Below are 26,972 nucleotides of genomic sequence, written 5' to 3'. Positions count from 1 at the left end.
TCCATACACTCTCTGTTCCACCTACTTAACTCTGCCATTATACTTGAAATTGAAATTCCATATCATTTCTACATGTCACAAAATGTTATTCTTTGTTTTCCTTTTTAATCCATTAAAACAAACAAACATTCTTAGCTGGTGGACTGTACAGGAGACGGGCTGTATTTGGCTGGTTTGTCATAGGAATTGAAGTAGAAGCTCCTTAGCATGTGGAGCAGTTCTGTAGTCAGTGGCGCCAGCCTGACATTCTAGGTCCTTCTCACTCCTCCTTTCCTTGCTGTGCTCCAGACCCCATTCTACCCACTGTATAGTTCACTGGGCCTGTGCACAATGAAAATGTGGCACAATCAAAATGACTTGATCAAAAATGACTTGATCAAAAATGACTAAGAATTTTAAGATGGCAATAATAGAACATGAAACTAAGTGTAGGTTCTTTTAAGTGTGGGGTTCTAACTACACAGATCACATGCCCATGAAGTCTACTGAGACCACCCTAGGTTAAATTCTGCCTGCCCCCATTCCCTATATATATATAAATAAAAAAATTATTAGCCTGCTACTTCCAAATTCAGGTAGAATATTTCTTATTTCTGGACACAGAAGTATTTCTAATGGCTCAGACAGATCATAAAGTTAGTGTTTCCCTTAGTAGACTCCAAGCTAATAGATACACAACACTATATTTTCCTATTCATTTTTTTTCCTGCTGAGTTGATGGCACGAAGCATAAAATAGTGACAACGTCTTGTTTATGTTCAGAGAGATTTGGGCCATACATTTCCAGACTTGATTATTAGAAAATTAGGAATAATATACAATGTTAAAATCATATAAATTCTTAGATTGAATAAAAAACAAAAAAAGGTGGTGATTACTCAAAAAAAGCTTTGACAAACATTTCTTTGGTTATTACAGCAAAGAAGACAATGAAATCCAAAGAAACAGTTATGATGGGAGACTCTGTGAAAATAAATGGGAATTATTTATCAGCATTGAATGCCTCTGGCTGCATACAGAGTCATCCGCTTCAGTTAACTTATGATAGAGACTTCGAGAAAATCAAGGAGCAAGATATGTTCAAAGGGACAACGTCCTTATCATCTCATCTCAGAAGTGGAGGGTCAGTATTTTTATTTTTAATTTAATTTTCTGGTCAGGATTATCATGTCATTATCAGTTTGTTCTCTATATTATGCAAATGAATGATTTGCTTTTCCCCTTTTATAGAAACAAATTTCAAGTTAATGATACGTGAGTGGGAAAGATGTCCTCTTCTGGTTGAATGGAGATCATTTTGCATCATTCCTTATTTAATCCTCAAGAAAACATCCATTCATACCTGCCAAAACACTGCTTTGGTAGCCCCGTCAGAATAAGGTCTTAGCTATAGTTGGTCTCTTCCGGTCAGCTCTTGAGTGATGTGACGATGGATGGTTCTCTTTGTATGTTACTTGGATTCTTGCCTGACCTGGAATCTCCTGCTACCTCCCTTTGGGTTAGTTTGATTTTGTTAACACCACAAAAGAGTAGCACATACTTTCTTTTATTCTCCAGTAGAAACTTGGATTGAAAGATTTATTTTGCAAATTTGTCGTTAAGGCCATGGGTCTATGGATTATATTACCTTTTAACTATTATACGACTAGGGGGCTTCAAAGAGTTTGGGGGGAAATTTTTTTCCCAAAACTTTTTGAAGTCCTAGCGTATTTCCTCGTAAAATGAATGATTGAGAATTACTTTATTTAACACCATGTTCCTAAATAGTGTTTCTCTGAGAAGCAATTTCCCTCCCATATTAGAGACTTCTGAAGAAATGTCCACTAAGGTGGCCATGTGCATTCTTAGCCTGATGTCTTATAAAGAAGCCTTGAATGATTGGAACAAGGAGTGGGTGGTATAGTGAGAAGAGCAGGCTCTATTCCCCAGTCTCTGCCAGTAATGATCCTAAGATAGGATGAAGGTCTTGACCTAGATAGGGTCACTTAGAACAAAATATTTTTTCTAGAACTTTCCATTTGGTCATTATGGACAACTGCCCAGTATGAGTTTGCTCAACAAGATTAAATTCCTTGGGCTCTTTTAAAACCAAGTATTTGTCACACTTGGTTTAGATTTCGGGCCTGACTTTGCCTGTACACATGTAGTATGCTTCAAACTTTTCCCTGAAGTGACCAGTTGGCAGCTTGTTCGTTTGGCTGAACTGACCTTGTCTGCTGACATAGCCTGAAGAGTGTCACACACACAGAATTTATATTAGGCAACCCAGTAGCCCTTGTAATGTCACTTTGCATTCAGAACATTTTTTTAAATTAAAGGGAAAATGAAATGTCTCTCTAAGTGGAAGACAATGACTTCAAATTGGGACTTAGGGAGTTGAGCACAAAACATCAAACTGGACATGGCAGACAAATTTTTTCCAGTTGGTGAATAAGAATAGGCTGTGGACCTCAGAGTTTACACATAAAGGCAGCAAAACCACTTGCGTTTCTTTCAGAGCTGAAGTAAAAAGGAACCATTTATGCTGTTGCACCCATCCTTACAGTAATTAAAGTTGACTTGGAAAAGCCAGACAAGAGCTATTTTATTTATTTGGGGTGTTTTGTTTTTTGTTTTTTTTTTTCAAACCTTTGAATGTTGCAGACTAGTCTGGCAAGCCAGAGTTCATTATGTCTTTGCCAGTCTGAAACAGCAAAGGCATTTTTGATTCCATATTTTACCCCACAAACAGCAAAGGACAAATCAATTAGGACTGGGAACACTCTTCCTGACTGTCCAAAATGCTGAGGAGTTGGAAGCATCACTGATCGTTTTGTTCTTATTTTGTTAGGATGGCTTTTGTGTCTTTCAATGATTGTGTCTGAGTTGGGGTCGGAATACACCCTGGCAGACTTAACTCTCAAAACATTTTTGCTTTATAAAATTTCAACTCGTGTACCCATTGGATGGAATATTGCCGAAGTGATGCCTCCTTCCCCCCCAAAAAAGTTTATTCAGTAGGATTAAAATAAACTATAAAATGGAAATGACAAGCTGTTCTTTCATTAATTACATTTATAAACCAGTCTGGGACACTTGATAATTGTTTCTTGTAAACATTTAAGTGAATAATTCCAAGAAATAATTTTTACTGTGCTGTGGAGTATTCCCACTGTGGAGGCTGCAGGCCTACCCTCAATTAACATTTTTTCATCTTCTGCCCATTAAGTAGAAAATGAAGACTCTTGTCAGTGAGCCGGGATGTCGGAAAGGAAGGGAAGGGAGGATGACCCCAGAACAAGGAGGGATGAAGTGACAAGAGAATGTGAGAAGGCATGTGTGCAGCTCATGTCAGGGGGATGGACAGAGAAGACCCACTCGCAGCACAGGGTCCTTACATGAGCGTCTAGAAGGGGGATACTCACCCCGTCTGTCACATGCTTGTCTCAGGGGAGGGGTGGCGGAGGGAGGAAAGCCTAGTTTCTTTCAGTGAAACTGCATTAGTACACCCTGAGTTTGAAATGTAGGATCCTGCAGACATGGAACGGATTGGAGGTTACATGTATGTCAGTGGTAACAGAAACAGGATTTGTTTAGCAGAGTTTCAGTGCAAACACGAAAGATCTTAAGGGAATAGCTCGCTTTCCAAAAGAGGCCACTCTCTCAGGCACTTATAGGACCGTCACCTTCATCACGTGCCGGTTAGGGCAGTCTCTGTGGCTCCATTTAAAGATTCAAGGCGCGGCATGGCATCTTCTCCACGGCACTCCATTGTCACTCTGTGTTGCTGTTGGATTGAAAATCAAAGGCTACCATTGTAAAATGCATGTGTTTATCTCCATCTACCTGTTCAGTGGTTTAATCCAAGGAACGCCTTTATGTCTGTTTAAAAACCTTTACAGCATTTTGTATAAATGTTGTTCGCACGGCTGTGATTTGGGAACATGACCATCAGGAGGGAAGGCAGCCAATTAAAGGAAAGCCCAAGAGCAGCCGATAGCTGTGGAGAGTTAGGAATGCTTCATAGGGCCAGAATTGCTGGCTTTGGGGTCAGTGTTCTCTCAGCTGCATGGGCTTTCACAGGTGTCTTAACTCTTACCATGGGCTCAGTTTCTTATTCTGAAAAACGGGGCTAACTATGTCCCTTCACTCCCACCCTCGTCCCCCAATCCGCCACTGTTGGTTGTGAAATGATTATTATAGCTTAAAAGCACATGTAAACTTAGTATTGTTGAAATAAAAAATAAGAAGAGGACTTTGGGTTAAAGATGACAAAGCAAAGACATTCTGCAGAAGCCCAGTGAAAGCCACAAAGAAGGACTAATAGAGAAATAAATCTCATCAATGGAGCAGAAAATTGGATACAACCCCAAACTGCAAAACATGAAACAAACCTGCCATCTGGGCTTTGTTTTTTAAATCTGCCTAGCTTACATTCCTTTAGAAAACAAGTCTCTCATTGTGTAATAAGTTGTGCCCAGTCCACGTTTGGAAGAGGGCTGACCATGCCCAGAGCTGGCTAATTAAAGTTTTCTAGCATACCACTGTTATCAGTTGCTTCAGAGAAGGACACATGATCTGAGCCGGGCCAATTGAATTCTTCCCTGGGACTTCTGTCGTAACCTTTTGGAAAATACTTTTTTCTCTAAGTTCATAAACTGTAAAGATGAAGTGGCCTTGGAGCCAGCAGTGACCATGGTGCTGTCTCACTGCCATGTGGTTAGAGACTGAGTGGGAACTAGTGTCTACACAAGCAGAGCCCAGGAGTGAAGAGAGTGACCAAGTTCCACGAAGCTTCACTGTGCCTGAAGCCACCCCTTCCACCTTATAGATAGACTGCTCTGTTATGTGAACTAGTGGGTTCTTTTTTCATTTTTCTTTCCATTCTTCCTTCTGGTTTTTGTCAGGGGAAGCTTGTGCTACTTTGATTCGGTTTTCTGTTGGTTGGTGTTTTGTTGTTGTTGATTAGGTTTTTAACACTTCGAACGATTGCAACCAAAGGAATCTTAACTGTTAGTTTATGAAATCCAAATGAAAAAAAAAAGGGGGGTATTTAGAATGGACACACATTTCCTCTGGCCCTGAGACAGCTAATGTGTGTTGTGTATGTGAAGGTGGTGGTTGATAGGTAGACAGATTAGACTGGCACTAAAAAAGTGAGAGGGAAATAATGCTCTCGGGTCAAGAAAACGAACAGATTTGATGAGTGGATGTTCAAGAAACGTAACTGAAGTTGAAACTATAAAGCACACCAGTCCTCTCTTTCTATAGATCCTATTCATTATTCAGCAAATAAATGGCTACGTCTAAGGAGCTCTGGTAGCGTACTGGTTACGAATTGGGCTGCTAACTTCACGGTCAGCAGTTCGGAATTACCAGCTATTCCACAGGAGGAAGATGAAGCTTTCTGCTCCCATAAAGATTTACAGCCTCGGAAACCCTATACAGGGGGTTGCTATGAGTTGGAACTTACTCCACAGCCCATATCCACCACTACCAATGATAAATAATGTTAGGAAAAGATCTAGCATGAGACTTGAACATAGATATGTATGAAGAAAATGGGTTACAGAAAAAATGACCCTTCCAAAAGAAAAAAGTAAAGAGTTTAAATAATTTTCCATAGTCTCAAAGAAATTATTGATAACGTGAATCTATTTCATAAAGGTAAAAAGAACTTTGGGCGGTTGCAAAAATTCAAATTAGAAATTATAAACTCACAAAAGGAGATTGAAAGCAAGCTTGCAGTACACAAAAAGGAAATAAAAGAAAAGAGAGGAAAGCTAATTAGATATTTAAAAAATTAGAGTAAAAACAGCTGAAAATGTAATGAGACATGAAGGACAAGCTAGAGAAAATTAGAGAAAAGAAAATATTAAGTATAATGATATAAATTTTAAAAAATGATAGTGATTCATGGAAAACATGAAGTTTGTATTCCTGAAGAGAACCCTTTAATTCCTCTGCTCCCATTCCTTGTACCAGCTTACTTCAGATTGATTAAGTTCCAAGCACTCTTCAAAGGGATTTACATATATTAACTCACTTATGTTGTACAACAGTCCCTTGAAAATAGAAGCAAACAGAATAAATGGAACAAGAAAAAGAATTCAGATATAATAAAAGACAACTATGAACGACAATCTGAAACTCAAATGCGTACATTGTAGTTCAATATAATTTGATATGGAACAGTACACATTAAGACATTTCCAACAGTACTCAGCACTGGAACACCTCTCACAGTACACACTCCATCAGTGATTGGAGACTGGATGGAGAAATGGAAGAAAGTATCCTCTGACCATCCAGGCAGAGTAAGCAAGTCACACAAAAGAAGAAGAGGACAGGCTAGCCTCTTGCTTTATTAGAGCATTACTCAGTGCCAGAAGCCAATGGAACCATGAGTGTGCAGCTCCGAGTACAAGAAAGAATAAACCAAACATCTTATTGCCAGTCAAGTTATCCTTCAGTAAAATGAGAACAGGTGAACGTTTTCAAATATGAATGAACTGGGGTAATGTTGTTAAGTGCCTTTGGGTCCCGACTCATAACAACCTGTATAGGGTTTCCGAGGAGCGGCTAATGGATTTGAATTGCCAGTCTTGTGAGTAGCAGCCTAGTACCATGCCAGGACTCAGAGTAACATTATACTCATGAATTTTCAAGAAAACCCCGGAACAGCAAATTCTGGGCAATGAGTCCAAATCCAAAACTTAAGCAATGAAAAAGCTGTGGTAAAAGGTTTGGTGGTGAGTATTGACTTTCTTTATATAATGAATTAAAACATAACAACTCTGAAAGTGTGGTGATGGGACAGAAACTCTGACAATTTTAACAATGATATAAATAATCAAAACCAATACCTGAGAAAAAATATGCATGCTGTTTTCTTTACTTTCATAATGGGGAATAGATTTTGTCAGTAGCTACAGTCTGAACTTGAAATACATAGTGTAAAAGCAACATCCTAATGGTTTTAATTATTTTTTTTCTTAACTTTAGAGAGATCTTTTAGAAACTAATATCTTTTGTGAAGACCCATTCACCCGAAGTTCTACAATTCCTTCAGTTTCACCTCAATTTCTGCTTCTTCTATTAAATTTAAGAAAAGTTTACATTTACTATTATAATTGAAATGATTTGTGTGGTATCATTCCATTTTTATGTATCCATTTACCTCTCCTCCCTTCTCCTCATTCTGTCTTTTCAACTAATATGCAAAATTATTTCTGGAATAATGGTCATCACATTAATTATGTCTGTTTATGAGTCAGGGATCCTGATATGTAGAGATCTTCTTTGTACTTTCTTGTATTTCCTGCCCTTAAAAATAATAATAAATGCATCATATTTCAAAAATAATGAAGTCATTATTCTTTTAAGAAATTAAAGGCATTATAACTGAGAAATTTTTTTCATTTGGGAAAAGGCAGACATCAGCCAGAATGATTTTGTAGAGTTCCACTTCATTCCACAGTTTCCCTTTGATTAGTATTTCCTGGTAAGCAAAGCTGGTCTAGTGGGTTTAGGAGATACAGAAATGATCTCTATACTTGAGGAGCTGATAAACACATCAGGCCTTTCTGTTCAAGTATGAACCCAGAACCAGCAACATTATCATTCGCAGGGGCTTGGTTAGAAATACAGCATGTCAGTCCCAACCCCAGACCTACTGAATTCCAGTCTGTATATTAACAAGATTTGCAGGTGATTCCATTGCACATAGTTTGAGAAGCACTGTTCAAAGATTTGCTGTAACACTGGAGGAATGAAAGGAAAACTGAAAGAATGCCTTTTGGAGTTGAGCAGTCAGAGTCCCTGATTCTGAGTTGAGGGTCAGGGAAGGGTTTTGGAGGGCTCTGAGATGCTTCCTGAAGGTTAATTCTCAGTAGGGCTGGTGGTGGTGATGGTTATGTGTCGTGGAGTTGGTTCTGACTCATAGCGACCTTGTATAGTGTTCCCAAGGCTGTATATCCTTATGGGAGCAGAAAGCCACATCTTTCTCCCATGGAGCAGCTGGTAGTTTCGAACTGCTCACCTTGAGGTTGGCAGCCTGGTGGCAGGTGGCTAGCATCGCTGGAGCATAGGGTCCTGAGGCTTATAGAGCTGAGCAGTGCACCTGCAAGGGGAGTCTAGGGACACATGCTTCATTGCTGTGGTTGTGAAGTGTCATGGAGTCAGTTCCGACTCAGAGCCACCCTGTATAGGGTTTCCAAGGAGCAGCCGGCAGGGTTGAACCGCCAACTTTGTGGTTAGCAGACTATACTGCTTATCCTACAACACCACACCAGGATGGCCTTTAATGCCGCTCAAGAGTGTAAGTTTACTCTTGTACAGTTATGGGGAGTCACTGAGAGGGTTGTTTTTATTTTATTTTTATCAGGACAGTGACTCTGGCAGCAATGTGAAAGACCAAGAACGGGGCAAGCCTGGGACCAGGGGAGACCATTCAGAGAGTTGTACGATTGTGGCGTGAGATGGTGACTGAGCTGGAGCACAATACTTGGACGTTAGGGGTGGGAATCAGAATGGAAACCTATGTGGAATTACATTTGACAGCTGCAATCTTGAGTCAGTTCTCTGTGCTGAAGTACCCCTAGCTGCAATAGTGAGAAATTACAAGGACCTTGTAACGTGAGGGGTGTTGAAACTGACACTTTCAACAAGAAGAGAAGCATGAAACTGTGGGTTTTTAATCTTGACAGAGCACAAGCTGGTCAAGTTCATACATGTAGAACTTGTTAGTGATTATCTTAAAAAGTGCGTGTATATATATTTGTATTTTAAATGAGGTGTCTTAAACCTATACTATAGGAATCTTATAGAAATAAAAAATTTGGTAGTATGAAGTCCTTTGAAAGAGTCTTTTAGTTTTATTGTTTTTATGTGTAACTGTTTAAATAGACTTTTACATTTAAGGATAAACCAAACAAAACCCAAACCCACTGCTTTTAAGTTGATTCAGACCCATAATTACCCTATAAGACAGATCATAAGGGTTTTCAAGGCAGTAAATCTTTACATGGAGCAGTTGGTGGGTTTGAACCACCAAATGTTTGGTAAGTGGCCCAACACGTAATCACTATTGCATCACCAGGAGTCCTTTATTTAAGGTTAGTTATTAATAAGGAGTCCTGGTGGCACAATGGTTAAGCACTGGCCTGTTAACTAAGAGGAACGAAGTGTAAACCTATCATTGTCTCCAGGGGAGAAAGTTTTAGCAATTTGCTCCTGTAAAGATTGTTGTTGTTATGTGCCGTGGAGTCGGTTCCGACTCATAGCGACCCTGTACAGGGTTTCCAAGGCTGTAAATCTTTATGGGAGCAGAATGCCTCATCTTTCTCCCGCAAAACAGCTGGTAGTTTCAAACTACTGACCGTGAGATTAGCAGCCCGATTCATAACCACTACGCTACCAGAGCTCCGTCCTGTAAAGATTACAGCCTTGGAAACCTTACCGGCAGTTCTATTCTGTCTTATAGAGTCAGTATGAGTCTTGTTTTTGTTGTTCTTGCTGTTTGGTTTATTAAGAAAGAGAGTTAATCTGTTTGGAAACTGTATATCTGGTATTTCAGACTATGAAGACATGTTAAAGGGACCACCACCTCCTAGTGGTGACATTCCCAGATTGCAGTCAAAGTATTTAAGACTATAAAGTTGTTATGGGGCGCTGAGTTGATTCCAACTCATAGCAGAGTAGAACTTCCTTGTACGGTTTCTTTATAGGCGCAAATCATCAGGTCTGTGAAGTGGGGATTGTTGATGTTGTTGTTAGGTGCCATCGAGTCGTACTGACTCATAGCGACCCTATGCACAACAGAATGAAACACTGCCCGGTCCTGGGCCAACCTCACAATCATTGCTATGCCTGAGCTCTTTACTGCTGCCACTGTGCCAATCCATCTCGTTAGGGGTCTTCCTCTTTTTCTCCGACCCTCCACTTTACCAAACATGATATCCTTCTCCAGTGACTGGTTCCTGCTCATGATGTGTCTGAAGTATGAGAAACAAAGTCTGGCCATCCTGGCGTCCAAGGAGCACTCTGGTTTTACTTCTTCCAACATAGATCTGTTTGTTCATTTGGCAGTCTGTGTTACTTTCAATGTTCTCCTCCAACACCATAACTCAAATGAATCAATTCTTCTATGATCTTCCTTATTCACTGTACAACTTCTGCATGTATATGATGTTATTGAAAATACAATGGCTTGTGCCAGGCACACTTATCCTCAGACTGACATGTTTGCTCTTCAACACTTCAAAGAGGTCTTATGCAGCAGATTTGCATAATGCACTATATTGTTCGAGTTCTTGACTTCTGCTTCCATGGGTGTTGATGGTTGAACCAACCAAAATGAAGTCTTTGACAACTTCAATCTTTTCTCCATTTGTATGGATGTTATTTCTTGGTCCAGTGGTGAGGATTTTTGTTTTCTTTCCATTGAGATGCAGTCCATACTGAAGGCTGTGTTCTTTGATCTTCATTTGTTGTTGTTGTTATGTGCCGTGGAGTCAGTTCCGACTCATAGCGACCCTGTACAGGGTTTCCGAGGCTGGAAATCTTTACGGGAGCAGAAAGCCACATCTTTCTCCCGCAGAACAGCTGGTAGTTTCGAACTGCTGACCTTGTGGATTGCAGCCCGATTCGTAACCACTATGCTGCATTAGTAAGTATTTTGGTCTTCTTCACTTTCAGCAAGTGTCATTTGCATATCTCAGGTTGTTAATGAGACTTCTTCCAATCCTGATGCTAAATTTTACTTCATATAATCCAGTTTCTGGGATTATTTGCTCAGCATACAGATTGAATAAATATAGTGAAAGAATGCAACCCTGTTTGAACATCTGCCTCTTGGTCTATGTACAGGTTCCTCATGAGCACAGTGAACTGTTCTGGAATATTCATTCTCTGTCATGTTGTCCATAACTTGTCCTGATCCACACAGTCAAAAAATTTTGCATAGTTAAAAAAGAACAGGTAGACATCTTTCTGTTATTCTCTGCGTTCAGCCAAGATCCATCTGATATCAACAATGATATCCCTCATTTCACGTCGTCTTCTGAATCCAGCTTGAACCATTGGATGTTCTCTGTCAATGTACGGTTTTTGTATTATCTTTAGTAAAAGTTTTCTGACATGGGATATGATGATTTCCGCATTCCATTAGGCCACCTCTCTTTGGAAATAGGTACAAATACGAATCTCTTCCAGTCAGTTGGCCACGTAGTTGTCTTCCGCATTTCTTGGCGTAGATGAGTGAGTCCTCCAGTGTCACATCAGTTTGTTGAAAATTTCAATTTGTATTCCATCTATTCCTGGTACCTTGTTCTTTGCCAATGCCTTCAGTGCATCTTGAACTTCTTCCTTCAGGATCATTGGCTCTTCTTGATCATATGCTACCTCTTGAAATGGTTGGACATTGGCCATTTCTTTTTGGTACCGTGACTCTATATTCCTTCCATCTTCATTTGATGCTTTCTGCATCAGTCAATAATTTGCCCATGGAGTTCTTCAGTATCTCGCAAGTTGAGAGTTGAGTTTTTTCTTCAGTTCCCTCAGTTTGAGAAATGCTGAGTGTGTTCTTCCCTTTTCGTTTTCTAGCTCCAGATCTTTGCACATTTTATTGTAATATTTGACTTTGTCTTCTCAAGCTGACCTTTGAAATTTTCTGTTCAGCTCTTGTACATCCTCACTTCTTCCATTTGCTTTAGCATCTTTTCACTGGAGAGCAAGTTTCAGCATCTCTTCTGATATCCATTTTGGTCTTTTCCTTCTTTCTTGTTTTCTCAATGACCTTTTAGTTTCTTCCTGTATGATGTTCTTGATGTCATCCCACAACTCATCTGGTCTTTGGTCTCTAGTGTCTAATGCATCAAATTTGTTCTTCTTGTCATCTCTAAGTTCAGGTGGATTTGTTTTCATTTTCTTCAGCTTCAGCCCAAATTTGCATATGTCCAATTGGTCTGTTCCACAGTCTACCCATGGCCTTGTTTTGGTTGATGACATGGAGCTTTTCCACTGTCTCTTTCCACAGATGTAGTCAATTTGACTTCTGTGTAGTCTGTCTGCTGAGGTCCATGTGTGTAGTTGTTTTTTATATTGTTAAGTTCTGACCCATAGGTATAGGGTTTCCGTGGAGCAACTGGTGAGCTTGAACTGCCAACCTTGCCATTGAAACTGACCTTGCAGTCCAGCACATTAACCCACACCGTCATAAAATCCATGGCCAAATGCAGCCTACTGTCTTTTTTTTTTTTTTTTTCAAATAAAGTTTTATTGGAACACAGTCATTTCTCTCTATTGATTATGGCTGCGTTCACACTGCCACAGCAGAATTGAGTAGTAACAGGACACTGTTAACGAGCCTTGGTGGTGGTGTAGTTAAGTGCTTGGCTGCTAACTGAAAAGTTGACAGTTTAAAGCCCATAGTTGTTAGAGGGGCGAAAGATGTGGCAGTCTGCCTTTGTAAAGGTTACAGGCTAGGAGACCCCTATGGAGCAGTTCTGCCCATCCCTCTAGGATGGCCATGAGTCAGAATCAGCCCAACAATGGATTGGGTTTTTAGGGTTAACAGAAACAGTGGCTTCTAAGCCTGAAATATTTACTACCTGACCATTTACAGAAACAGTTTTCTTAGTCGTGCTATAAAGGGGCTTCTTAGTGCTAAGCTTGTCTATTTAAAATTAAAAATTGACAGTAAATCATGTTACAAGTTTTTACGAATTTCTACTGGTTCCTTGATTAATCTAAATCAGTGATTTTTCTCTAGTATTTGATAACCTTAAAGGTACATAATAGATAAATGGGTAAAGTTGTTTGTCCCTCTGAAACACACAATTGTAAAGTGTATCATTTGTGAGCTTGGCTGATTTAATTTTATTTCCAACTATTTATGCTGGCTAGTAATTGATTCCTATCAGGTTTTTAATGTTTACGTGAAAGAGATGATAATATTTTAATTAAGTCGTACCCCAGCCAGTAAATTTGTTAAGAAGTTTAAATGAAGTAATTATAATTGCTAGTGAGTGGCTTCAATCGAGCCTTTCTTTAAAAACAAGAAATTGCAATGTTAAGCAAGTACACAACTTGAATCTAATTCTCAAAATGAAGTGTCTTTTTCCCAGAGCACGAAACCTTTACTTAGTCATAAGCATCCTTTAAATTTTTCTTTTCCATTTCCTTGCATGTAATTTTTCCGAAGATGACCATAAGGTTATTGTTTTATTCTTAATTCCAAATCTTTCTTTTTAATCTATTTCTTAATACATTTTATAGTTAACTACCCTAAAGCAGAAGCCAGCAAACTATAGCCTAGAAACCGAATTTGGCCAGCTCCCCCCTCTTTTTTTTTTTTTACAGTCTTCAAGCTAAGGACAATTTGTTGGTGGTGGTGGTGGTAAGTACCATGGCGTCGGTTCCGACTCATGGTGACCCTGCGCATGGTTTCCGAGCCTGTAAATCTTTACAGGAGCAGAACGCCTCATCTTTCTCCCGCAGAACTGTTCGTAGTTTTGATCTGCTGACCTTGAGGTTGGCAGCCTGACTCGTAACCATTTATACCTGTTTAAATCATTATGTTTTAAATGGTTATAAAAGTACCTACTTAATAGCCTTGCTTTTGGCTTTTGCCACTTGACCCACAAAGCACAAATTATATACTATCTGGCCCTTTAAGAAAAAGTTTTTTAAACTCAGAATTTATGTGAATTATAAATTATATGAATTATAAAATTATAAGAACCTATAGGAACTCTGGTAGCACAGTGGTTACGAATCAGGCTGTGAACCTGCAAGGTCAGCAGTTCAAAACTACCAGCTGTTCCGCAGGAGAAAGATGAGGCTTTCTGCTCCCGTAAAGATTTGCAGCCTTGGAAACCCTGTACAGGGTCACTATGAGTTGGAAATTACTCCACCGCACATAACAACAACAACAACATATGACTTATAGCAAAATCTGAATTCTGGATCATTTTAAAAGAAATGATCTGAATCACTGATTCAGTATTTTATTTCTTTGGTGCAGAAGTAGATGTTGCGGGACACCACTGCCCATTGTGGTTGGTTCATAGCTAGGCAGCAATTTGTCCACATACAGCATTGCTTCAGCTACAGCCATTGGTTCTGGGAAATGAAGCAATTAGGGCGAGAAGGCCTTGCTTTACTCTGGATTGCAACTGAGAGGCTGTACCTATTTTGCTTCCATGAAGAGTCCAACCTGATTACACATGAAACAGAAGAAAGACAGAGTTGAGAGAATTGCAGAAAGATGAAGCCAGAGAGAGCCCTGATCACACCATGCCTACAGCCCACCCATGCCTCTCAACTTTTTGTTTATTTAAGTCAGTTTGAGTTGGGTTTTCATTACTCATAGGTAAAGATGTCCACTAATAGAATGGTATTATTTTGCTCCTAAAAAGAATTTCACAGATGAGCTTTAAGGAGTAGTTTCTAGAATCATTTTATTTTTGGTGCATCGAACATCCTTGTAAAATAAAATTAATTATGGTCCTAAATAAGATGGGACAGGAAGCTGAGAAGGATGGCCGTTACACTGGATGACTAAATCAAGATCTGAAAACATCTGGTAGGCAGAGACTCTGTCAGATGTTGTTGTTCGGTACCATTGAGTTGGTTCTGATTCACAGTGATCCTGTGCCATCCTCACGATCATTCCGGTGGCTGAACCCATTATTGCAGACACTGTGTCATTCTGTTTAAAGGTCTTCCTCTTCTTCACTAATGTTCTGCTTTACCAAGTAGGATGTCCTTCTCCAGAGACTGGTCTTTCCTGATAACATGTCCAAAGTATATGAGATAAAATGTCATCATCCTCACGTCTAAGGAGCATTCTGGCTGTACTTCTTCCAATGTAGATTTGTTCATTCTTCTGGCATTCTGTAGTATATTTAATATTCTTCACCAACACCGTGATTCAAAGGCATCATTTCTTCTTGTTGTCTTCCTTTTTCATTGTCCAGCTTTCACATGTATAGGAGGCAATTGAAAATACCATGGCTTGGGTTAGGTGTACCTTAGTCTAAGCTCTACAGTGACATCTTTGCTTTTTAGCACTTTAGTATAAGCACTGGGCTACAAACCTTAAGTTTGGCGGTTCAAACTCACCAGCCATTTCTCAGGCAAAGATGAAACTTTATGCTCCTGCAAAGGTTTAAAAAGCCTTGAACACCCTGTACAGGATCGCTGTGTTGGAACTGACCCTACAGCACTTAGCAAGAAGAACAACAAAGAGGTCTTTTGGAGCAGATTCACCCAATGCAACGCATCATTTGATTTCTTGACTACGGCTTGCATATGTATTGGTTATGGATCCAAGTAGAATGAAATCTTTGACAACTTCAATATTTTCTCCACTTACCAAGATGTTGCTTATTGGTCCAATTGTGAAGATTTTTGTTTTCTTTACGTTGAAGTATAATCTGCAGTGAAAGCTGTAGTCTTGGATCTTCATCAAGTTTTCAAGTCCTCTTAGCTTTCATCAAGTGGCATTGTGTCATCTGCATATTGACTCTTCCTCCAATCCTGTTGCAGCATTCTTCATGTAATCCAGATTCCCATATTATTTGCTTAGCATCTAGATTGCATAAGTATGGTGAAAGGATACAGCCATACAACCATGAGGCACACCTTCCCAGTATCCCCTTGCTCTGCTCTGTCAATCTATGTACAAGTTCCTCATGAGCACAATGAAGTGTTCTCATTCTTTGCCATGTTAGCCATAATTTGTTGATTCACACAGTCAGATGCCTTTGCATAGTCAATGAAACACAGGTAAATATCTTTCTGGTATTCTGTGATTTTAGCCGTGATTCATCCAACATCTGGCATGATTTCTAAAATAACACTGAAATTTAGTAAGAGTGAGCAAAGCTCCAACATGGTTGAGGGAAATCTGCCTTAGCTGCTAATACAAGAAAAACAAGAGTTTATCTGTGATGTGGCCACCAAAATCACTTATGTAATTTAAGAATTTCTAAGTATTTAGAATATCTCTTCTTTGCTCCTCAGGTTATACCTTTAACTCAGTGCTGAGTCCCAGACTTTAAAAAGAGATTTAGTCAAACTGACACTCAGAGAACAGGCTGATTTGAAGTCATATTATCTGGAGGGACAGTTGAAGAAGCTGGAAATGTTTGTTGATGACAACAATAATAGTAATATGTATTTATTGAGTATTTAAGATATGCCTGGGACAATGCTTAGCAATTACATATATCCTTAGTCCTCACAACAACCTTGTGTTGGGGGAGGTACTAATGTGTACCATCCCCTCATATACAGATAAAGAAACCAAAACTGAAGTTTAAAAAATGTACCCAAGGCCACACAGTTAATAAATGATAGCATCAAAAACCAAATCTATTGTCATTGGGTCAATTCCAACTCATAGTGACCCTGTATGATGGAGTAGACTGCTCCTTAGGATTTCTATACATCTTCACAGGAGCAGTCAGACCCATCTTTCTTCTGCAGAGCAACTGATGGGTTTGAACCACCTACCTTGTGGTCATCAGTCCAATGCGTAACCCATTGGGCCAGCAGGGTCCCTCCAATGATAGCACTATGGGATTTAAATCATAGGAGTGATCATACAACATCTTTAAATGTTTGAAAGACTGCCAAGAGGAAAAAGGATAAAGTTTGTTTCATGTGGATCCAGTTAGTAGAGCCAAGACCAGTGGGTAGAAGTTACTGGGAGACAGATTTCTGTTGGATCTGAGGTCATCTAAATTTCCTCGTTTTTATCAGTTCCATTTGAAGGGATTTTCTTTTCTTGATGCCTCCTTTTCTTTCCCACTCACTTGTACTGTGAGATTTCAGCCATATTACACAGAAATCCTGGCCAGATAAGACGGGTATCCTCAGATGGAAGCCTATTTTCCTTCCCAACATGCTTGGCTTACATCAGAGTGTAATTTGATTCTCTTCTTTGGACTCCTTTTCCCTTTCTGTCCTTTGCCCATGAATATCTGACGAGCCCTTGTCTTGAGCCACTGGGTCCTGTGCACATTAAATATCTTTAACTGAGTTCTTTTTCTGACTTTCTTCTTGCTGTATTTGTTTTTAATCAGAAACTCAACATAGCAAAGCTCAGACTTGCTTGACCTCTCAAATTGATCTCTAACTGCTTATTTCTGTTGTTCTATTCTGTTCCTCCAGAACTATTCTTTTCATTCCTCTGTCTAAAACAAATCACCAAACCAACTGATTACTTCTTCATTTAGAGGGTCTCTTGAATTTAGTTCTTCTCCAGTACCACTGTCACCCCCAAATAATTATTACTCATTAATAATCTCCTAAATTGTCTTGTCACAGCATAACCCCAGATCCCATGACACCCTAATATGAGACGCTATGAGCATTCCTTCTTCTATTAAATCAAGTCCATTAATTCAACCCCAGGTATTACAGCAGCTGTTCCTAGGACTTCCCAGAATAAACCTTCTATTCCTGTCTTGCTAGCCCAATAATGCCCTGCCCTAAGTATCAGGCTTCTCATGCCCCCGTTTACCCTGACTCCTGCTACTTCCCTGCTGAGAGAAGTGTTGCTGTCATTTGTTAGGCCAACTGTTTATTCTTCCAAAGCCCCCATAGCTGTCCACTTCTCCCACTCACTAATCATTTTCTTCTCAGCATTTCTGCTGAAGTTTGCAACCATTTAAATTTTCCTTTGCATTTTAATTTCTCATTTTAAGAAATTTCTTATTTCCTTAAAGTAGATTTTAAACTTCTTTAGGGCCACACTGTATGTGTTCCTTATCCCAAGAACATCCATCATTGCATGGCTCAGACAGGTGTTTAATAGATAGTTGTTGACTCAGAAAAAAAGAGATAAATATTATTGATCATTTACTAATGTTTTGTAAATGTTCTGGTTGCTGTACTAAGTAAAGGGATTGTTCTCATTTTAAGATGAGGACACAAAGTCTTAGAAGTTAAATTGCCCATCATCACTGGTAAGAGTTAGACCTAGGATTTGAGCCCAGGTAGTTCAGCGAGTCTGGTGTGGTACTGTAGGATAAGCACTGGACTACTAAGCAATAAGGTCAGTGGTTCAAACCCACCAGCCACTCCTCAGAAACCCTATACATGGCTGCTATGAGTTGACACTGACTTGATGGCACTTAACAACAACAGTTTGGGTTCTGAGCCTGCACATGATAAACAGAGAGAGCAAGAGTCAATCATTCAGTCTTCCGGTGAACTGGTAGGACCCAGCACTACCGAGCTTTGGTTTATGATAAAAAGGACCCTTTTCTTTCTCCACTCCTAAAAGTGGGGATACACCAATGTGGTGTTTAAGGAGGAACCTCATTATTGGCCATGACCCTAAGGTAGGATGGATGGGCAACTTTGGATGAAAGGCCACTAGTTTAAAATGATCTTGCTTGGTTTCAATAGCCGTTTAAGAAAAGTATGTATAGCAAAAGGAAGGTCTTGCCTCTAATGTTCTCAAACTTTCTTCTTATGTCTATAAATGATAAACACAGGGCCAAACTTTTGATCACTTACCTTTTTATAGAGTTAGTTTTCTCTTCTTTCTTCTTTCTCTCTGTTTTCCAGATCTCTTCCATTTGAAGCTCAGCTCTCAGATCCTACCCCATATATTCTTTATTTGATTAGCTAGGGATATGTTTTGCCATCAAATCTAGGTTCTCACCATTAGATGTTTAGGAAGATTAGCTTCATCTTTACTCTTATAGTGAAATAAAGTATTAACTCACACGGCACAAAAGGACATGTTTATGGAAAAAATAAAAGCAATATTGACTTAAGTTAAACCTGTAGTACAGGCCTGACCAACAGGGGAACCCCATCAACCAGGAAGCAGTAGTTAGAGATACACTTCTTGCTGTTTCTGGGTGGTCTTGGTCACATACATGTGCCTGCTCAGTGGGTTCTGGAGCAAATAACATATTTTAGTGGTAAAATATATATATATATATATTTTTTTTTTTTTCCTGAAATTGTACTCTTACTCTTTCTGTGTTTTTATCTTGGAAATATTTGGTTGTTTTAATTTTTGAAAAACTATTTATTGTGAATTAAGTGAAGGTTTACAAAGCAGATCATCAGTTTTATATTAAGAAAAAACAACAAAACATACACTTTGCTTCATTGCATGGTTACAATCCCCTCCATGTACCAATAGTTAACAGAATTTACCTCTATTCATTTTAACTTTTGCATTCTTCCCTGTGTCTCCCACTACCTTCATCTTGCCTCTGTTAACCTCCCTCTTGATATGTATTGCCGGTTCTGTCACCCATGTTAACATGTGTCTACCCTCTGTTGTTGTTAAGTGCTGTCAAGTCGGTTGCAACTCGTAGCGACCTGTATAGCGTTTCCAAGGAGCGACTGGTAAGTTTGAACACCAACCTGTGGTTCAAACCCACCTTGCAGTCCAATTCATGGGCATTTAGGCTTTCTCCATCTTTTTTTATATATCTCTCGTAGGCAGCATATTGAAGGATCCTGTTTTCTTATCCATTCTGCTCTTTATGTCTCTTGACTGTGCATTTAATTTATTTACATTCAATGTAATTATCCATAGGTATGAATTGACAGTTGTTATTTTTCAGTGTGCTTTTTTTGTGGTGCTGCTGGATTCTTTGTTACACACCTAATTTTCTATGCTGAGTTCATTTTGCTTGTGAATTTTCTTATCATTTTCATTTGTTAATGTTAATGTTTGCTAAATGTTTCTGATTATCTTTTTTATTTTTATGTGCAGATATATTATTTTCCTTTAAGGTTATATAATTCGTTCATTTTTCCTCCTTGCTTAAAGCAGTCTGTTTTATCTTGAAATTTACTTGACTTCCTTGCCATTTGACAGTTCTGTATCTATACTATTCCCTATTTTTGCTTTGCAGTTGACTGATTATAAATTGCTATCTCTGGCACTCCATTCTCAGTCTTGTAGTTTGCGCTGCTTGAAAAACTTTTATATTTGGATTGAGTTCTGGATGGTATTGTCAGGAGTGGTAATCTCAGGTTGGTGTCTCCTGTTGTTGGTTCTAATTCCAAAGAATGCCCGTTAGCACTTTTTGTAAAATTGGTCTGGTTATTACAAATTCCTTTAATTTCTGTTTATCAAGAAATATCTTAATTCACCATCATACTTGAGTGACAACTTTGCATCTTGGTTGGGAATCTTTTTCTTTCAGAGTTTTGTATGTCATTCCATTGCCTTCTTGCTTTCACAGTTTCTGTTAAGAAATCAGAGTTTAGTCTTATTGGTTGTCCTTTGTAGGCAATTACTATTATTTTTTTTAACCTGAGCTGTCCTCAGGATTTCCTAGTCTTTGATTTTGGAAAGATTGATTATTATATGTCTTGGTGATTTTCTTTTGGCATCTATACTATTTGGCATTCATTCAGCTTATCTTCTCATCTTTCATGATGTAAGGAAAGCTTTCTCCCAACAACTCTTTGACAATCTTTTCTGTACTTGTCTTTTCCTGTTCTGGAATTCTAATCATCTGTAAGTTGTTCCTCTTCATGGTGTCCCACATAACTTTTAGCCTTTCTTCAAATTTTTTCATTCTTTTTTCTGATTGTTCTTCCAGCATACTAGTATTGAGAGATTTATCTTCAAGCACACTAATTCAGATAGCCATTGCTTTGTATCTACTCCTTTGCCCTTTCAATGTATTGTCCATTTCTGAGATCTTAGTATTAATCTTTTGGATTTCTAAATGCAGGTTTTATAATATTTTTAAATGTGTATTTATTTTGTGTTTGTTCTTTTAATGTTTTCCTGAATTCTTCTAATGTTTTTTATTTATTCTTCTTGCTTTCCTCTTTCTGTCAATCCTTTTTTTTTTTTTTTTTTTAAATCATTCTTTTGAATTCTTTTTCAGTTAGTTCTATTACCTTTTGTCCCTCAGAAACATCTTCTGGCTTTCTTCATCTTGGTCATTTGTAGGAGCCATTCTCTCTGTTTTCTTTGTGTGAGTTAAAAATTGTCTGTTGTCTCCGGGCATTGTGAGGTTGTTATATTTGTGAAAATAAAACATGTAGTTGTTGGACCAGGAGGGGAGAAATCTCTGGGAGGCTCTTGCGATTCAAGGAGCTCATGAAGTGGTTGTGGAAGGGATGTAGGCAGCAGAGTTCCTGGCCTTAGATGGAGTTCCTGTTGGCCTCAATGTTCTCTATGTTTAGGGCACTCAATCTGGAAGTAGTTCTTGGGGGCCCTTGATAAGAGGTGATTTCAGTGTCTGTTAGGACTACAGGGAAGCTGGGAGCAGGGTGACTGGTTAAATGCTGGTCTGGTGGCTCTGCAGGTTTTGTAGGTCTGGAGCTGGGCCCACCTGAATTCCGGCACCAAAACAGCACAGCTCCCCCCACCTCACATGGCATGGCTCCCAACCATGCGGCTCAGAACTCCTGGAGTGCAGGGTCTATGCTTGGGGTGTATGAGAGTGGGAGCTGACCATGCTCTGGTCACCAGAGGACTGTGGGAGAAAAGAAGAAATCACATCTTTTCCTTGTGAATATATTCGGACAGGCCTATACGTCCATTGCCAAAGCGGCTCACAAGATGATCAAGCCACATTTGGTCAGTCTCCCTCTCTCGCTGTTCCTGCTCAGCCTTTCATTCTAGCAAGCACTCCATCTACCTGTCTAAACTTTCTTCTGAAGCTCATGGTGCCAGAGTTTTCATCTGTGTCTGTTTTTATATCTTGTATCTTTGTTACAGAGGGTCTGTAAAGTACATCTGCCTAGTCTGCCATCTTGCTGGAAATCCTTACCTTGGAGTTTTGTATATAAATATAAAAGTAAGCACTTTTAAGTATTAACTGTAGGTACAGAAAAGTTGTATCCTTCACAGAGAGCCTCAACACTAAATATAAATTAAAGATAATCCAAATGTTAAATCCTACTATTGATCAACACTGCTCTTTTATTTAGAATACAAAGTACATGTCATCTTGGGGCTGCCTGATATTACTACTAATTTGGTTAATATTTTAAAGATTCCTAGGGATAAAACATTTTCAGATACTATTAGACTATAAGCACTGGACTGCAAGGTGTGTTTAAACCACAAGGTCAGTAGTTGAAACTCACCAACTGCTCCTTGGAAACCCTAGACAGGGTTGCTAGGCGTTATAGCAAACTTAACCGCACTTATCAACAATTAGTTTTATTAATTTTCTTTACTGGAAACAGGAGACACTGGTATGTGGTAGTGAAAAGCACAGTGAATAAGAAATTAGGAGACCTGAGTTCCAGATCTGACCCTGATGTGTGACCTTGGGCACATCTGGCCAGTTTGGGTCAGTTTCCTTGCTGTAGGGAGGGGGTAAGGCTTCTCCTGGCTCCCAAACTCCTCTGGGCTTCTGTGATTCAAGCATACTAGAATTCTTATTGTAATAGTGACCTCTTGTGGGCATCTATCCTTAATCAGTTTTTGGTGGGTTTGGTTTTTTTTTCAATTTGCAAAGTAAACTTTGGATTTTTATTGTTGTGTCTAGTAACTATAGTTCATATTGTTAGGCAAACCTGACTTGTTTTAAAATATAAATTATAATTGGGAATCAGAGGCTAATTAAAATGGCATATGGAACACTCAAATCCCATTTTATAAGCAATTCTCTATGATTTCTTCAGAAACTGTAGACAGCTGACACACATGTACAGAAAGAACAATACTTTGGTTTTTGTACTGAGTTTTTGGTGCACCCTCTTCCTCCCAGGGACCAGGGAAGGCGGCTTGCCCGGGCCTCATCCTGCCCCAGTCGCTCGGACCTCAGCCAACTAGAAACCACAGCAGGTGAGGCATCATGTTCTTAGAGGTCCCCCAGGCCCCTCCTTTGATAGCATCTGTGTTTGTAGGTTAAATGAAGGGAATGAAGATGTCTGATGTCGGTTCTCTGCCTGAAAACACCACAACTTTGTCCAACTTGGTCACCAAGCCAAAACTCACTGCCATCAAGTTGATTCCAACTCAGCAACTCTGTAGGACAGAATAGGATTTCCAAGACTGTAAATCTTTACAGGAAGAGAGAGCTTATCTTTTGCCTCCAGAGTAACTCATGGGTTTGAACTACCAGCCTGTGGTTAGCAGCCTAACCCTCAACCACTGAGCCACTGGGGCTCCTTGATCACAAATCAACTTTTTTTTTTTTTATCATTCTTTTTTTCCGGACCAGTTCTAGCCATACTGGACACTGGTTCCTCCCATGTCTGCATGTAAAGATGGCCACCTTTATGACCTCACAGAAATTTTGCAAAAGTCTTTGGAAATTTGCACAGCTCAACATCAACATGAATTTAAAATTATTGATCACTTACGTGAAGCTATATTAACTATATTAAGACAGCCCTTTGGGGCTTTGAACTGTTTAATTGAGAAAATATGTAACAATATTAATCACAAGCCAGACTGATACATGTACTCCAGCAGTTAGAAAATGAACTAGGATACATTGGTAATATTGAGTGAAATAAGTACAAACAGAATATTGAGGAAGAAAAATAAGTTACAAATACAATGACATACACTGTTTATGGATAGAAATCTTTGTGCTACATATGTAAAATCAAATATAAGCACCCAATTTAGAATGTTGGTTACCCCTGGAGAGAGAAGGAAGTGGGAAATGGGTCATGGAGAGGTATATGGAGAGCTTTAATAGTATCTCTAATGTTTGATTTCATTAAAACAAGGAGGAGGGGTAAAAATATGGCAAACTGATAATAATTGCCCGAAGAGTTTTCTTACTTTTTTTGGAAGATTGAAAATTATATAAAGCCAAACTGATACAAGGGGGCTTCAGAAAGTTCATGGAAAAATGGAATTAAAAGATTGTGAAAATTTTCCCAGGAACTTTTTGAAGTCCCCCCCCCCCCTCAAAACAATATATATTTTATTTTCTTCAAAATGAATTTCTTACTGAATGAAGTGCTATGTGTGTCCAGTGGGAGTTTGTGTAGTACTCAGGAAAATCTTAGCTATACTGACCCCTGAGTAAGTGTTGTTACTAAGCTTTTTACATGTATAGGCTAAAAACAACAGCCTATAAATACCATGTCAACTTTTTCAGTCCAGAATTCAAAGTTGTGGTTAAGAACTATGACCACCGAAACAGCAAAAGCTATAAAAACATGCTGAAACTTTTGCTTGACTTAGTTAATTTCCTGTTGAATCATGTGTATGTATATATATATATACATATATATAAATTTATATTTAGCTACCAGTGAACCTAGATGAAATTGCTTTCTAAAATATTGGTTGTTGCTCAGGACTTAGGAAAACTTTATTTATTTTGGTGGGCCTTAAAGAAATCATAACCTGATTCTGTGCTTCAGTTCTGGAATAACAGGGTTAGTGTATAAATTAGAATTTCTGTTGCGAACAGAGATGCAGGAGGAGTGTGGAATGGGTGGAGATATGAACAGGCAGTAGCAGGACACAACTGTGTTCTTGGGGGTTCCTGAGGGTACGTTAGACACAAACCGTTATACCACAGTGCAGGACTACTGTTCTGAAAAGATCCAAGGCTTGGAAACATTTGGAAGGACCCTTCCTTTCCAAAGGTTAAATAAACGATTCTGCAGTTTCTGACTGGCCCCTGTGAATTCATTTCTTCCTCGTAGAGCTATAAACTTAAAGAACATGGTTCCTAGAAGACGCTGATTTAAACTTATGGGGCGTGGAGTCTGCATTTCTGGTACATTTAAGTGTGTCATCATAAATATTTGATGACTTAGTTGATTAAATTATCATTCTGGCTTTATCATATTTCTGGCTTTTCAAAACCTTTCAAGTATGTTAATTTTATTCCCATACTTTGGACTTTGAATATATTAGTATCTGAGAATATGAGCAGCTAAATTTTTTTATGCTGCTTGAATATTTATGTTTGCTCTGGTAATCCATAGTCATGATTTATCAAAGTTAAGTCAGACTTTCACTCGTAAAAAGTAGAGAGATAAAAACTGGAGATGGTTTTTCTGCAGTCCTTTATCTGTAGTTCTTAGATCCCCGAAGCTCTGAAAGCTGAAAGATTTTTCAAGCTTTTTTAGTGACAGGACCTGATCAGACCAATGGGGGCCAATTGCAGTCTTTACCACACTAGTTGTTGTTGTTGTTGTTAAGTGCCGTTGAGTGGATTCTGACCCATTGCAACTCTGTATAGGGTTTCTGAGGAGAAGCTGGTGAGCTTGAACTGCCAACCTTGCTGTTCAAACGGCTTTGCAGCCTGGCGCATTAACCCACAGCACCACACCAGGACTCTACCACACTAGTGTGAATATTTGTATGTGTGTATTTACTACAGGGAGCTGCCCCAGAAGACCCTACAGGGCTGCATGGAATGTGCAGAAAATGTACCCTGTGGCCTTCCTAAAATCCAAATAATTGTAAATCCCCTAACACTTGTGGCCCCAGGATTTTCAATAAGGGATTGTGAACCTGTACTGATGTGGGTAGGTTTTGTCCTGAAGACAATTTCTGGTGAATTCTTGTTAATGAGTGAGATGGGTTATCTGGAAGCTCACTATTAAGAGCAACTCCTACATCTTTGCCTTTCCATTTATGTTTGTGACTGGAGTGCTCATTGATGCCTTGTGTGTATAGGTACAGGGTGTTAGGAAGGTTTGATGAAAGGCAAGTCTAGATTTGCTGCATCTGAGTGACTCCGCAGTACAGGACATGTTGGGGGACAACCTGTGTGTTGAGGCAACATAGTGAGTTGTGTAATTGCCTTCCTGCTTCTCCGGAGTGACTCCATCACAGCTCTCTTATAGCACATTTCTCAGTGGGTGGTTGAGGATGCACTTCAGACAGCTTTGAATTCAAATGACCTTTTTAGTCTGCACCATTATGGGTGATAAGGAGCTCTGGTAGCGTAGTGGTTATGAATCTGGCTGCTAATCTCACAGTCAGCAGTTTGAAACTACCAGCTGCTCCGCGGGAGAAAGATGAGGCGTTCTGCTCCCGTAAAGATTTACAGCCTCGGAAACCCTGTACAGGGTCACAGTCAGCAGTTTGAAACTACCAGCTGCTCCGCGGGAGAAAGATGAGGCGTTCTGCTCCCGTAAAGATTTACAGCCTCGGAAACCCTGTACGGGGTCGCTATGAGTCGAACCGACTCCTCGGCACATAACAAAAACAACAACATTATGGGTGATGGAGTCCTGGTGTGGCACTGTGGGAGAATGCACTGAACCGGAAAGTGGATTTGAACCACAAGGTCGACAGATCAAACTCAGCAACCGCTCCCCTGAATACAGGGTCATTATGAATTGGGACATACGTGATGCACTTAACAACAATTATGGGTGATACATGGAATTTTCTCCTACCTATGCAGATCATTGAGAAGAGATTTTATTGGATTCCTTGTAGCAGGGGATTTAATTTTAACTGTGTCAAAATACCCATATGGATATTTACTTAAGACCCACACACATATACATTTAATATGTTTTATCTGGGGTTTTTTTCTCTCTTCAAGGTGGGTACAAGTGTGTACAGGTTTTGGAAAGTAAGAAGGACACATAAAAGAAACGCATAACCTGTAATCCCTAATTTATAGTGAACAATTTCACATGGATTTCACCACGCATATGGCTAAAAAAAAATGTCGAAACTGTTCACTACAAATTAGCACAAGTAAGCCATGCTTATCTTGTTTACTGGGTTCTCCATCCCTGTAAGGGATTGCAATTTTGAAAGTGACTGTGAATCTGTAGGAAAGTGCTGTGGGATTAGGAGAGAGCAAGAGATGCCAACTAGACCTTGAAACAGATTCTTTGGTGTAAAACTGTGAAATTATTCACTACTGATTTGTAAGGAAGTCCAAGTCCATGCATACCTTGCTAATTGGGTAATCTGGCATTGACAATAACAGCATCAGCCTATAACAGTATGTCCACTTTACTTCTGATGGGAAAAAAATCCCTCCACATCTTTCTTTTGTTGTTAAGGTGACATCGATTTGGTTCTGACTCAT

The 26,972-nt window shown here is 39.2% G+C and overlaps 1 protein-coding gene across 1 annotated transcript in view; it reads left to right on the top strand.

Moving 5' to 3' along the window:
• Positions 1-26,972, top strand: part of ARMC2 (armadillo repeat containing 2) — a 143,512-nt gene that overhangs the window by 17,990 nt on the left and 98,550 nt on the right. Inside the window, exons 4-5 of the mRNA XM_006839993.1 lie at positions 919-1,123; positions 22,707-22,783. Coding sequence (XP_006840056.1) covers positions 919-1,123; positions 22,707-22,783 — 282 coding nt within the window. The remainder of the gene's footprint in view (positions 1-918; positions 1,124-22,706; positions 22,784-26,972) is intronic.

Source organism: Chrysochloris asiatica, unplaced genomic scaffold (genome assembly GCF_000296735.1).
Source record: "Chrysochloris asiatica unplaced genomic scaffold, ChrAsi1.0 scaffold00027, whole genome shotgun sequence".
NCBI classification, from domain to species: domain Eukaryota; kingdom Metazoa; phylum Chordata; class Mammalia; order Afrosoricida; family Chrysochloridae; genus Chrysochloris; species Chrysochloris asiatica.
This window is presented reverse-complemented; position numbering and strand designations above follow the sequence as displayed.